This window comes from Ammodytes marinus, assembly GCF_949987685.1.
Source record: "Ammodytes marinus genome assembly, chromosome: 3".
Taxonomy (NCBI): Eukaryota; Metazoa; Chordata; class Actinopteri; order Uranoscopiformes; family Ammodytidae; genus Ammodytes; species Ammodytes marinus.
Window position 1 is genome coordinate 21,002,767 of NC_137232.1, and position 14,824 is coordinate 21,017,590.

Here is a 14,824-nt window from a genome sequence, read left to right on the forward strand (position 1 = left end):
TGAAATATGATGTTCCTTCATCCCACCCCCCTGTCGGCTACGGAAGAAGCTGATATTTGGGCAGGAAATTAACGAGCTACTGAGAGGGCTGGAGCAGGCGACCGCAGCCAGGGGAAGAACCGTTCGTCACCCTGCAGATTAAACCCTCTGACAGATGACCCCGCAGTATAGTGAGTTATGAGAAATTCTAAATGACATTCATGGAAATTAAATAAACCCTGGAGATAGTGTTGCCAGGCACTATGCAAAGACACAGGTTGGGGGACAGAAAAGTGCCATATAGTGGGCAGAGAGCAGAGGTGGGGGGGCTGACGGCTTCATATAACTGGATGCGTGCAGAGGGCTAAATGAAAGAAGCTTGCATGTCAGAGAAACCTGTCAAGTCAACATGTCAATGATGTCAAGCAGTGGAAGTTTATAAATGGTTTCATGTGGAGAGACGCCCCAGAGAAATGGCTTACAGGCAGCTTTGTGGAGCTTATAGACTTAAGCTTTAGGTCAAAAGAATCTCTTTATGACACATTGTTCAAACCCCTGGGTGAATTTTTTCAGGTTTACCTTACCCTTCTCATGCCCTTCAGTTCAAATGGGGGATGTACATATTATCACATATACATAAATTAATATTAAACTGTACTCACAAACAGAGCTGGAACTTGAAAATGTGCAAAGGTACAAAAGGTAACCTCAACTGTTACATATATGCAATAATTAACTTGACCACTAGGGGGTAAAATAACTCCCCCAAAAGCAAAGGGATACCCAGAGCCCAATTTCTTTCGCATGAGAGTGGAAACTAAACCCTTTCCTTCACAGTACTCTGTTTATGGGTGCGTAACATACAGTGTGGCGTCAGAGATTGCTGAAAATGTCTGCTGTTTGATGCTGAAAACAAAGAAATGGCAGCATTGAGACGGATCAATAAAAATGTCATGGTGAAAAAAAATGTATACAAATCTCAGTATAACCTTAAATTTGGGTTATAATTCCATATCGTTTCAATCTTCATAATACACATAACACTGGTAAGAAGAAGAAAGTGGATGGATTAAATCATCATCAATTAAAACAGACTGTTAGCAGTGCAGTGTATGCTACATCACCTATATAGCTTTGCTCTCCTGTAATATTGTGGAATACTAATGTATAGCAAAAAAAAAAAAAAAAAAACGAAAGTTACAGCAAGCAGTACCAGTAATAGGCTACTATCTTTTTTTTAATAACATGCATTCATAATACAGCCAAACAATGTGCCTACATTACCCATAATGCAACCTGACAGAACGGTCAGAATGTGTAAGATCCCTTTAAGTGGCAACATTTTTAAAATGTATGTAGATGTATCATTTGAATAGCCCTCCCCCTCTCTAATATAAAAGTAGCCATATGTAAAATGCATTTTCATCAAGCCCAAAATATTAATTTTATACTACAATTAGCCTAGAATGTAGTTGTAATCTTTTAGCCTAGTGCAATACTTATGATATAATCTGTTACTTACGAGATAGGCCTACCATTGTTTTTTTGTTTGTTTTTTTACTCTTAAAACTTTCCCTGGGAAATGCAGTAGTAGCCTACTATGTATTTCTGTCCAACCAATATCTGTGTAGCAAAGACCTTTCAGTCCGCGGCGTGGGCTGGCTGCAACCATCTGTCACTTCCTCCCAGGTGAAGATATGCCTTTATCCACCTGTCTACTCACAAATCAATGAAGCATCTGACGCTTTCGCGCGCTCTCCTCCGCCAGCACCGCGCTAGGATAAACACCGGCGTGTCACGTGACATGCCTGCCGGATCATGTGATCGATCTACGTCCTCTTCACTGCCTTCAACTTTTCCCCGTAGCAAATCCCAAACGGACAAACATGGCGGACTATGAGGAGCGGCAGAGCCTGTTGGGAGAGGAGGACGACGGGTCGCCTACCGGCCGACAGGCAGCGACTGGAACCGGCAGACCCATGCCGGCCATTTGCGACCCCAGCCACCTACTGCACCGAGTGGTTGTCCTGGGGTTCATGTGCTTCCTGGGATTTGGTGAGCAGGAGAAAGCAACTTCCTCAAGCCCCTTCAATGGTTATAGCAGACATATGTGTAGTCTAAGTGCAATACGTTAGCCTACACTCGATTTGAAAATATCTTGTATTGTTGGTGCTCAGCGTGGCTCATTAGCGTCAAAAGAACTGAAGTATCATTAATGTATCCTGTTGATGTAGCCTAGTTAATCTTTTCCAGGAAGCTACTTCTGTTATGACAACCCGGCTGCACTTCAAACTCAAGTCATCCAGGTAAATAACTCTGTGTGAATGCAAAGTTGTTCTCCAGGGTATTACACCTGTCGTGGGAGAAAAGCAGAATGATTGAACGTTGTTGAAGCAAAAGGGTTTATTTCAATAATAGCAAGGATCTCCGCTAGTTTTCCCCCACACACCATAAATGCAATCATTCACATTTCTGTCAGGCTGGGACTGAGTCCCCCATTAGTTAAAATATAAATATATATTGTTTGTGCATAGTTCTTATAGTGAAATATGCATAATAATCCAACCAAAACACTGAAATGAACCTGCTCCTAAATGCTCCAATTAGAGGCCTATTATTTAATCTCAGAACACAGTAGCCTTCAGCATATGGGGAAAACGAAATCCCAAAGCAGTCAAAGTTACCAACTGTGATTTGCTTCCTCCCTGACTGCACCAGAACCTGGACCTGAACACTGCAAAGTTCATGCAGCTGTACGCCTGGTACTCTTGGCCCAATGTGGTTCTCTGCTTCTTTGGGGGATTCCTGCTTGACAGGGTTTTTGGCATCAGGTACAAACACCAACAAGTGGCTTTTGTTTTGGCTATTAACTGTAAGTGAAAGTGAAAGAGCTGTGTTGTCTTTGTGCTTGTATTCTTTACCATTCTCATCTTTATTTTTTATTTTTTTAACTTAGGCTGGGAACCATCATCTTTTCCCTTTTTGTCTGTGTTGGGCAGGTAGGTTCACTTTGAAATCTAGATGATATGAAAAAGGTATTTTATTCTATGAAAGAGAAAATATAAGAAGAAAAATGCATGGCAATTAGCAATTGTTTTTCTTTGTTGCATTGTAACTTTCCCACAGGTAATATTTGCCACTGGAGCTTTGTTGGATCACTTCTGGCTGATGGAAGTTGGACGTTTCGTATTTGGGTGAGAAATGAATGTGCCATTTGTTTTCCCAATACAACGCAACAGCTTTGTCTCCGTATGTACGATACACACGGTCACACATCCAACACGAAGCCTAGTGTGTCCCAAACTTGCTCAACGTCCTTCTCCCGTGAAAAGAGCATTTTTGTCTCAAGTTGGTCTTGTTGTATCACATAGCTTAAATGCTATATGCAACTGTTTTTCTTGTCCTGGGTAGGATTGGAGGAGAGTCCTTGGCTGTGGCCCAGAACACCTATGCGGTCAACTGGTTCAAAGGAAAGGAGCTCAATCTAGTGTTTGGCCTTCAGCTGAGCATGGCTCGACTGGTAAGTACGCTTCCAACGGACCTGTTTTTAAAATAATATGTTGACGTTTTTTATTTATTTTTTTGTACTTAAAGTTGCACGATGCAGTTTCAGGGGAGGGGGGTTTACTCTAGAGTCTACATGTAATTCTCAGTATTGAATAATTCTATCATCATGAATCAAAACCAAATTATTTTGAGGCACCAGGAACCAAACATCAAACTGAAATATGTTTTTAAACAAAACTGCGGGCCCGCTGCTGTGAACAACAACAACAGTGAAACACTTAACTTTTCAGGTAGCTTTCTAACTTCAAACATTGTGTTAGAGATCCAATTTGCCTGTGAGGAAAGTTTGTTTATTCAGGAATATACCTTACAAAACTTTAGTTTCTCTGACACACCCAAAGTTACATAGTGCACCTTTTTTTTAAACATTGGGATTTTAAAGATAAATAAATAAATACATGTCATGGTGATTTGCCCTCTTCTCCACTCGTCTCAAGGGCAGCACAGTGAACATGAACATCATGGGCTGGGTGTACAGCAAAGTAGCAGACCTGGTTGGCTCTACTGGACACACCACACTGGGCATATCACTCATGATAGGTAAATAGTACTATACACTTTTGGTTTTAGCTGTGGTTACACAAAATTGGCATTGGCAAGTTTAAAACATTGGGACTCGGGTTACGTGCGCTTTAAACTCTGTCTCTGCTAGAAATACTAGATCCTTTCCTCTGTGACTTATGATCTCAGATAACACAGCCAGCAGATACAGAGAGAGAAGTGGTATAGAGAACTTAAAGTGCTTCTGCCTGCTACTACACATGAGTCACATGAGTTACAAGAAGTGTCAGTTCTTATATCCCCCCCCCCCCCCCCCCTCGTATAATGTGCTGAAATTGCCTCCATTTTTGCGCACCTTGCAGTAGTGTGTTTCCTTCTTTAGTCTGTCTCCACTGCCACTGTTGGTTAAACTTAAATATCACCATTTGAGCAATAGAAGCAGTCTGCAGTCGCCGGGCATCTTAATTTGCACTCCCTGATAATCTTATTGCAAAATTGTATTTCATTACTACTTTTTTTGTCTCCTTTATCTGTATTTATTACTTTTGATTTGTTTTTCTCCTTTCTCCCTAGCTTCAGTAACCTGCCTGTTTTCACTGTTCTGTGCCTTGGTGTTGGGATTCCTTGACAGAAGAGCAGAGAAGATACTCCACAAGGAAGAAGGCAAAACCGGTACAGATTACAAGATAAAGTCTTTTCTTATCTTTTGTTTTTTCCTCTTTGGCCTCACCTGTCAATATCTTGTAGAGAGAGCTTTGTTATTGTCTGTGGAGGCTTCAATGGGTTCAGTGTTTTGTTTTTCTTCCTAACATCGACCTTGTGCCTACACAGTTCATTGGCTTTAGGCGCTTTTTGTCCGATAAGCCGCTGTCCTCCTTTTGCAGATGGCGAAAGCAAGTAGTGCTCTCAAGCTAATCTGAATGTGTGTGTTCATGTCACATATTAGGTGAAGTGGTCAAGCTGACAGACGTGAAAGACTTCTCCTTCCCTCTTTGGCTCATCTTTATCATCTGTGTGGGCTACTATGTCGCCATTTTCCCCTTCATCGGCCTGGGACAGTGAGTATTGCATCAGTCCCGATACACACACATTTACTTTGTCTCTACATTTTCAGCGTTTGTCCCTTGGTCATCCTAATCAGTTAGGATGACCTAGGGTGTGGATCGTTAGCTAGGCCAAGGTTATTATGTGTTGGTACATTTTTGTTGTTAAAAGACAAAACCGATGTTGATTATAATTTTTCTTTCTATATATATTATACACTTTATTAGGGACACGTGTACAATTGAATGAAGCGACATAAAGTCAACTTTTATGATGCCTGTATTGTTTAGTTTGTGTCGACACTGTAATAAAGAAGTTGATTCAATTATGTGCTTTAGCACTGAGGTTATAGGTGATGATGTACTAGACATCTTTATATACTGTATGTAAACAGGGAGCACACAATATGAGAAACACCCTAATACAATGTAGTCCAGTACAAATATGACCTTAGTAATAAGCAGCATATCATTTAAATGACATGTTTAAAAAATGGAACATTACGAGCTGACTAAAGACGGATGTTGTGGCAGAACTGTTTTATTGGATTGAATTATATTGCACCGGGTGTATCTAATAAAGTTGCCACAGTTAATTTTTCTAATGGCAACAAATCCCACAACTTTTTGACCTCTATACCCTGTTTGTATAAGCAATTTTCTTACATGGCTGGTCCTGTAGTTTATTTCAAACAATAGAGTAAATAGTTCACTGCAGACTATCTTCAGCTTTGGCTCGCTACCATAGATAGTATATAAAATGGATGTAGCATCTGGGCTGACCTCAGTTTTTCCAACTGCATCCAATCGTCCTGGCTTATGCGCGTCGCCATCTTGTCAGATTTTTACTCTGCCTCATTTTCTCTTACCGAAAAAGGGCATTGATATACCTCCGAGGCGAAGTGAGGGCCAACTAGCTGTCACTCAAGAGGCTGCACCCCTAATTATTAATAAATTTTAACCCCCAATAGAATAAAAACTAGCCTGCTAGAAAACAAATCACCCTCCTCAGTGTTATCATGGAGATATGACTTAAACATACAGACTAGAATGTTTTAAATAGGTTTAATAATGCTGTGAAAAAGGCATATTTAACATGGGAGTCAATAAGAAATTGCTGTGTTTTGAAACCTGCCCTTAGTGGCCACTCGGTGAACTGCAATTGTTGTTACTTCCGCATTGGATGCTGGTAGAACTAGCTGTGGTTGGGGCTTGCTCGCTACACATGTGGTGCTCTAGTCCGTGTAGGCTACAGTATATGGCAGAAGGAAAGTTGACTCAAAAAAGGAGTGACTCAAAAATACTTGTTCATTTTAATATAGGAACATGCAACCCAGTTCAACAGTGGAGCTGACTGAGGTGTTTTGTATAGTTTCTGGACAATACTAGAACTCTGGCTGAGTGTCATAAGATACTGTAACTGTATATAGGGCTTTGAAAGCTCAACGTTTTCCTATTAAGGGTCTCTCTGTGTAAGATTTAAACATCTCTGAAAATTGGCAACCTCTGGCAAGTGCTTCCAGTTCTCACCAAGGTTTCTGACTCCAAAAGAGAAAAATTGAGAGATGCTAAAATCACATTCTAATTTATTTCCTATCCAGCATTTCAGGTGTTGTGCTTGATTAAAAATAGCTTCATCATTACACGACATCCTGTGTATAAAACAAAAAATTAGATTAAACGATTCGCTCAAAAAAAAGAAAGGATGGCATAATGATTCAATTGTTTTGTGTGAATTAAACGGATAACCTCCATTAAATCAATTACAATGCCTTGTGTCTGAGGACAACGTTGCAACCTGACAATGCTGTGTTGTCATCCAACCCACAAAGGGAGTCGGAGCAGGCCAGGAATGGAAAGAGCTTTGACAAATGGGTTTACAGTGAAAGAAACCAATTGAAGCTATCACAACCTGCATTTCCTTCGCTGAAAGGCACTCTCAAATCACTTAGCAACTGACATGTTTTTCACAAAGAGGGCAGGTGCTTACAGAGCAAATAGTTGTTATGCAAATGGGGCAAATACAACGTGCGGAGTGGCTGAGAGCTAACCTAAGGCTGAGCAGCAGTCTGCACTGTGAACTATTCATCTTAAGTTTTATTTTTCATTTACAGGGTGTTCTTCATTGAAAAATTCAACTTCTCCCCCGCTGAAGCAAGAGCTGTGAACAGGTAAATCAGATCAGGTGTAGTAGGCCATTGAGACCAATCTACCTTCAGGCACTAAAACCGTTATAGCCTGCCGTTGCTGATGTATCTTGCATTTCCTTTTGTGTGGGGGTGCATTTTTATTATCCCAACGGCGGCAGACTAGCCAAATGACTTTCCTCGTGTGGCAACAGCAGAGTTTGAGCTGAGAGATGTGCAGCTCCCGGAAACTTGGAACATGATACTAGACTTTTAAAACCCCCGCATACACAATGAAAACCAAAACAAGGTGGCATCGCATGCATTTGGCAAATTGATTTCCTGTACTCAGATTTATATCAGTAACCAGGTTGCCATTTAGTTGTGCCTGAAATTTGTATTAAATAAGTTGGACGTAGTTGTCTGAGGCCTATTTTCAGTCTACCTAACAACAGCCTCACTTTAACAGCATGGGTATTTAACAATCATTTTCCTTTTTAACAGATATTATCTCTTAAGCATTGCCCTCCCCCATCATGCCATTCTCTATCTTCCCCAGTATCGTGTACATCATCTCAGCCCCTGCATCTCCACTCCTGGGCTTCATGGTTGACCGGACCGGGAGGAATGTGATCTGGGTGCTAATCGCCGTGGTCGCCACACTCGCCGCTCACATGATGCTCGCGTTCACCTTCTGGAACCCATGGATCGCCATGGTAATGCCCCTGGAAATTTCCTTTCACCATACGCCCCCTCCCCCAACATAATTCTACTTTTGTTTAGTCATAAACAGTTGAATGATGAATAGAAGGAGTTGCACAACTTATTTTAGTATATTCAACAGTGCTGTTTGAGTTATTGGAGTCCATGCTAGATGGAAGCACTGCAAGTCATAATGGTCGTAGATGCAAAGTGAAATTCATTATCGTTTTGACTTATTTGTAAAAATTCATCTATTGAGTGTACTTCCAACCTTAGTTGGTACAAAAATGTTAAGTTTTACATATAAAGAAATTGGATTTTTATTTAATGTGGAATCTAAAAGTTTACATACCACTGTAGAAACATTCCTCAATTCCCAGAAGTGGAAAGTAAATGCATTTTATCATACCATTACATCATAGAAAATAAAAGTCAATTTTAGGTTGTAGATCATCCCCTGAAGTGATGACAGCAGGTGTGTCCTCTCTTGTTTCTCCAGTCCTTGCTGGGTGTGTCCTACTCCTTACTGGCCTGTGCACTGTGGCCCATGGTAGCCTTTGTGGTACCTGAGCATCAGCTGGGGACGGCCTATGGCTTGTACGTACCTGTAATGGCAATGCTTTGACTCATCGTATACATGTTAAAACACTGTTATGACTGTTCATTAATGTCATTGTGATTTTACATTGACCCCCTGCCGCCCGTCCTACAGCATGCAGTCCATCCAGAACCTGGGACTTGCTCTCATTGCCATGGCTGCAGGAGCCATCTTGGACACCAGGGGCTACCTGGTCCTGGAAGTGTTCTTCTGCATGTGCATTTGCTGTATGTATTTTTTCACTTTCTCTGTTTGTGTGTGGGGTTTATAAGATAATAGCTCTTTTTTTTTGCGAGTGATTTTCCACATTGTTTTCCCTCCCTTTTCCTGTCTTGCAGTGGCACTGATGGCAGTGGTGACGCTGTACTTTGTGGATTATCTCAGAGGTAAGAGAGAAGACCCGGAGCCCTCTTAATTTCTCTCACTCCTCTCACATTTCTCTTCTCTCTCCAAGCCTATACCTCTCTTTTTCTATTTCTCATTTTTCAAATCCTCCCTTCACTCTGTCGCTCTTCAGCAGGTCATCTCTCCTCTCTTCTACTCGCCACCAGACACGCACTCCATTCTTTAATCTCTCCGTCTCCCTCTCTCTTGCTCCAGGGGGAGATTTGAACCTGTCGGCCGCAGCCAGAGCCAAACTCCAGAAAGAAGCCACTTCAGACGCCGAGTGAGTAGATTTAACCTTTTTAAACCCTGCTTTTGCACCGACTACTACACCCTCCAAACAATAAGGCAAGCATCTCCAGAAAAAATAAATAAAAAATGAACAGGCACAGGCATATTTTTGGACAGGAGCACTTGTAAGAGTTCCTAATACAACATTTACACTGAATGTGTTCTTTGATTTTTTTTTTTATCCAACTCCACTCTTGGCCACATTTATCTATCTCATTCTAGTCTGAGGGTTTCCGTGAGATACAGAAATAAATCATTTAACTGGTTGAGCGTGATGGCTACGATCTGTGTCGATGTGTTCCTCATGAGAGAGATGTTTTTATAGATTTGTTCTTTGATCCCTCATTCCTGACCCCCAGCCACATGACTTAGTTGCAGAATCATGCTTCGTGTTACTGTATATCTACACAGCTCCAATCTTTTCATACTTTACAAGGTTAAGGCGTGTAAAGTGTGTGTGTGTGTGTGTGTGTGTGTGTGTGTGTGTGTGTTTTTGATCTTTCAAGTGATCATCGATTCGATCTGCTTACAGGGCTTTCAGTTATCATTGAGTGGTTATTACAGCAAAACGAGTGTCAAATGATTAGGACGCAGTATAGTGCATGTCCGTGTGTTGTAAGTGTGAGGGCACGGACTCTTTTTCGGCTTGTGAGAGTGGTTAGTGACACTGCATCAACTAATGCCAGTCAGTGCCACACACACCTGATTGCAATGAGTCGAGTGTCACTAACCCCTCTCACGGAGCTGAAAGATTCCGTGTCCTCACAGAAAGCGAATGAACGAGAGACAGCAGTATGGATCATGATGAGGTAATGTGTTTATGTTGTTATAAATAATGACTATTTCCGATGAATAATGGTCATCTGATGATGATGATGAAGCAAAGTAAACTTTGTTTTAGTACCGCTCATTCATTTAGGAGTAAACACTGCAGAACTAGTTCACTCCCGTGAAATTGTGTACACGTTGTTTGGCAACGCCCTCCTCCCGCCCGTCTATCACTCTCCCTTTTAGCTTTTCTTTATTGAAATTTCTTTTTTTCTTTGATGGTTCAGCCCCGTTATCAGTCATTATGACGACAAATAACTGTCTAAAACAAGGCTCCCGCTCCCCTTCCCTCACCTGGAGGGATAGGCTACTCAAATCGCGTTGCTGTGCTACACTGAAATCTGCGACCAATACGAATATGTGACCATAGAGCCTGCATGTGCAAGCCGAAAATCGGACTGGGTGTGCGACCAGACCAAATGCAGTAATAAAAACTATATAAAAACGTCTTTCATTCAGAGGAAAAATTTGCCTGTGTTAAAGATATTTAAAAGTTACTCATAGCCGCTTTAATGGTTGTCTCTTATAAACAAATAACATTTTATAAATGTGGCTCAAAAGAGAACAGTTTCTCTTACATTGACATACATTCTGAATGTCACATGTCAATAACCACCCACATGTGGTTGGTTTATTTTGTGTTTGGAACAGAAGGCCAGACCACAGCAGTTCTGTAAGTGGGCGTGATCTACTTTCTGTTCTCGTCTGGAATTCAAGTGGTCGCAATGAGCAGATGCTGCGGTTACATCTCTGTCTGTCTATCTATCTCCAAGTCCCTGTCTGCCTGTTCTATCTCTAGACAAATTGTTTTCTATGTTATATGTGAAATACAGACTAATATTTTCCGGTCCTTGCTGTGACTGATATTTTCCAGATGATGATGAGGATGGTGATGGGGGAACACACATAGTCCTGGGCTTGGGAGCGAGAAAGGCTGCACTGTCCACCCCAGAGCTGTCCATCAACATGCCAGGGGGTTGGGACTGCGCTACTGACTCCACCCAGTGCTGCCATGTGTGGCTCTTCCCACCCCAACTGACTGTCTGGCCCTGGCTATTACATAACCAAACTCGTATTCAGAGCGTACTGTGCCCTTATCAGGGCATTGACAAATGACACATCTCAGTCTTGGACTCCACAGATATTCTCTGACTTCTCATGCTGACTCATCTCCTCCAATTCACTGGACACTGACTGCCTGACTGACTGACTGACTGACTGTGTGTGTGTGTGTGTGTGTGTGTGTGTGTGTGTGTGTGTGTGTGTGTGTGTGTGTGTGTGTGTGTGTGTGTGTGTGTGTGTGTGTGTGTGTGTGTGTGTGTGTGTGTGTGTGTGTGTGTGTGTGTGTGTGTGTGTGTGTGTGTGTGTGTGTGTGTGTGTGTGTGTGTGTGTGTGTGTGTGTGTGTGTGTGTGTGTGTGTGTGTGCGAAACTTCAGCATTAAGTCTCCGTAAATTACAGAAGAAAGTGTAGATCAGGGGTGTCCAAACTTTTTTCACTGAGGGCCACATCCAGAAAAATCTACGAAGTGCTGGGCCACTTTGCAAAATAACACATTTATCAGGACATGTAGCTGCTCTGATGTTTAGTTTCATAGTGTCTTTGTAAATTGTAATCCTTCTTCACGGCAACACTTTCCTTGCAACCTAAACAGACACATTTCCCCTTAGGGCTGACCAAATCATTGACTATTGTTAAATGCCTTTGAGACACCCAGTGTTTTCTGCTATTGCCTCTAATGTAAAGCTGGGTGAAAATCGTAGCCAGCCGAGATCCCAACCCTCCTACGGGGGTCGGGGTATGCCCCCTCGGGAGATTTTTTTAACTTTTTAAAGTGAAATGCATGAATCTGGTGCACTTAGAGAGGAAAATTAGGAGGCTTAATCTGAAGAATTTTGTATGAAAAAAATAATTTGGAGACACTGTCAGATGAATTAGAAGCTATTGAAGAAGGACACATGGATTTTCCAAAAAATAAATAAAAAATAAAATAAATAAATAATATTACATTATATTTTCTAAATCGGCTGCAGGCCAACAAAAAGCGGGCTGCGGCCCGCGGGCCGTAGTTTGGACACCCCTGGTTTAGATGCTTGGAAAGTGTTGGTAGATATCTGAATAACTTTGCAGAAGATTCTTATCAACAGTACTTGATTTTATAACATGCCGATGCAACTCACAGTTCCTATATTAACTCAATTGTTTTATATGTACATAAGGATAATTTTTCTAAGTCTTTTTTTATATGTTCCCTTTTACCAAGTGTTTTTAGCTGCACTCTCATCTTACTTTGCCTTATTGCAGTCAACTTAGCACTTCATTTACGTCACCAATCATTTGTCAGCACTCGCAAATAATTGCCAACAGAATTCTTCCTTACTGGACTCTTCTTGGGAGCAGTGAGTTCATATTCAATTTTATTCCTAGTCATGCCTCATTGACCTTATATGATGTCTAATCTTGAAAAGAGCATAGCTCTTCTTTGTTTAAATCTTTATTGCTCAATGTTTCTTTTACTTATTAATTCCTTTATTGTTCATTGGTGTCTGAAGTTCATAAAAAAATATTTTTTCTGTTTCATCATCAAATGATACATACTGTAATGATAAGAAAGAGTAGAAAAAAGAGAGGGGCACACTTTTACCATTTACCCATGTAATGATATTCACAATTTAACGTTTTTGCAAACTGTTGTATTAAGTTGTTACAAGAATCAGTTTCACCTATAAATTATGTTTTGTAGACTGTGTTTCACTCATTTATCAACTCAGGTAATTAACTTTCTGTAACCACTGCCCCAAATCCTTGCTTTCTTCATCTGAACATTGGGACCTACTTCTTTTCTTTTGCACAATTTTTTTAAAGCATTCCAGTATCATGGCAATAGCTTTATACTGTATATACATGTGTTGTTAACAAGGTTGCAGACTGTGGATTATGAAAATTCACTACCTCAGTTGGGCAAAAAAGTCAATGAAATGCTCACAGTAACTAATCTTGTTTTCTGACCTCCCATTGTTTAACTGTGACATCACTGCCTGGTTTGGTTAAACCTGTCAGGGATGATGCGTGTGGTGAGTCAGGGGGGAAACAGATTTGTTAATTTGAATCAGAAATGAACCACTGATGCTCAGTTACTCTTTGAATAATGAAAAAGCCCAACTCGTGTAAGAAGTCGGTCAGTAGAATCAAATGTTGTGTTTGCACATTAACACGACCACAGTGTCAGACGGACAGAAACATGCTGCTCTCCTCACCTGTCACTCATTTGCACTATTGCGCTGTGGCAGCACTGCAGCCTGTTGCTTTAACTGAGAATATATTTGTGTCAAACTCAGTGCTAAATGATTTTGAGATTTGTACAAGAAATGATATGCCTTGAGAAATGACCGATCCATTGTACAATCAAAGACGAGGGGGTGGGTGGAGGTTGGAAGGGAAGTCACTTGGAAAAATCTATTTTTTGTAGAAGCAAATCACATTTGTTAACAGATTGTTCATGGAACAATGACATTTAATTAAACAAATGTATGAGAGCATTTGAGTTCTTTTTTATTGCACCACTTATTTTTCTGCAGTGTTGATTCACCCCCACACAACTTTTATGGCAATTAGTAATTTTCCTCAGCCTTTAGCTGCAGACGGTGGGCAATTACTCCTTTTGGTAATATAAATGTATTTGGTCTTGTGTTAGCGCTTTTGCTGTTGAGAAGATAAAGATGGCAACATTATTATTCCTGCAGGATTAAAAGACGACCCAGTAAACCCACAGAGGGTGAGTTTGCTAGATTAGCACCCATGTCTGCTTTTGGCTTACGCAACCGGTACCTCTCCAGGCTGGGCGCACAGGTATGCACAAATACACACACACACACACACACACTCACACACACACACCACTTATGAGTAGACACAATTCAAAGAAAAAAATCCATTTATTTTTCTGCTACAAATGATTGAAGAACGTCAGGAGCGTTTGGTTTTACTGCTAAGTTGTCGCTTATCCACTTTGACTGTGATCTTTCCATCCCTCCCAACCTTTAACGTTATCTTTCTTTTCCCCTTCAGCTCCCAGACCACTGTTCTACCCATCTGTCATCCCTTGCCTACAGGAGTGTTCTGAAATGATGCCCTTCATTCAGCTGTCTGCACCTCCAAACATGGGCACAGCTCTGTGGCTCCACTCGAAGTATGCACAAAAAGAAAGGAGGGTGCTAGTTTACAAAGGGCCCCCTTCTTTGAAAAAGACGTTGTACCACTATTTTACCTTGAAGGAACTTTTAACCTTCACATGACATGACTGTTCTGCTGGGTATTCTGGGGTTATCTGACTTTATTTTTTTTATCACCGTAGGGACTTTATTTATTATCACCAGAGAGAATATTTTTGGGCCTATCTTCACTTTTTATTTTCTATTTGCCCCACACTTGAGGTGCTGTGTGCCTTTTTTTGTTTTATAGAAACCACAAAACAGAAGTATTTCTTTTTCCCAGCCACGAGATTGTATCATCAAATTGAATTGATGCTTTATGGTGCCTAGATGTTTCTTTTGAGTATCAACCCCTCTGCAAACGACAGAGGGCACCAATTCCCTCCCATGTTTAATGTTCCGTCTGGTCACAGTATTATCACTGCTTTTTTTTAATGACCGCCTTTGGCAGGATCGGTGTGTGCACAAGTTAAGTTCCTTACTTTTTTGCTGTTCCTTCTGATTTTATTGCAATATGACTGAATAAGTGTTAATAAGAAAACATGCCTCACAAGTCGGTGACTTCTATGACCTGTTGAATGTTGCCAAATACATAT

The 14,824-nt window shown here is 41.0% G+C and overlaps 1 protein-coding gene across 3 annotated transcripts; it reads left to right on the forward strand.

Annotated features, from left to right (window-relative positions):
• The first annotated feature begins 1,862 nt into the window (after positions 1–1,862).
• mfsd1 (major facilitator superfamily domain containing 1) lies at positions 1,863–14,797 on the forward strand. 3 transcript variants are annotated; one of them, XM_080025295.1, is made up of 17 exons: positions 1,863–2,034; positions 2,233–2,285; positions 2,698–2,810; positions 2,936–2,978; positions 3,106–3,173; positions 3,391–3,499; positions 3,984–4,086; positions 4,621–4,719; positions 4,994–5,105; positions 7,205–7,261; positions 7,776–7,932; positions 8,418–8,515; positions 8,631–8,743; positions 8,855–8,902; positions 9,117–9,183; positions 13,761–13,866; positions 14,086–14,797. In XM_080025295.1, exons 1-17 carry the CDS (start codon positions 1,866–1,868, stop codon positions 14,143–14,145), a joined length of 1,575 nt encoding a protein of 524 aa, XP_079881421.1. In that variant the 5' UTR covers positions 1,863–1,865; the 3' UTR covers positions 14,146–14,797. The 3 variants fall into 3 exon arrangements, with proteins under 3 accessions (XP_079881421.1, XP_079881423.1, XP_079881422.1); XM_080025297.1 differs by lacking the exon at positions 14,086–14,797 and having other exon boundaries at positions 10,894–13,810; XM_080025296.1 differs by lacking the exons at positions 2,698–2,810; positions 2,936–2,978.
• Positions 14,798–14,824: the final 27 nt, after the last annotated feature.

Bases quoted from the DNA above. Each gene is read 5' to 3' on its own strand.
- mfsd1 (XM_080025295.1), top strand. From the start codon at position 1,866: ATGGCGGACTATGAGGAGCGGCAGAGCCTGTTGGGAGAGGAGGACGAC. The intron at 3,500-3,983 runs GTAAGTACGCTT...ACTCGTCTCAAG, and splicing joins AGCTGAGCATGGCTCGACTG to GGCAGCACAGTGAACATGAA. The intron at 4,087-4,620 runs GTAAATAGTACT...CTTTCTCCCTAG, and splicing joins GGGCATATCACTCATGATAG to CTTCAGTAACCTGCCTGTTT.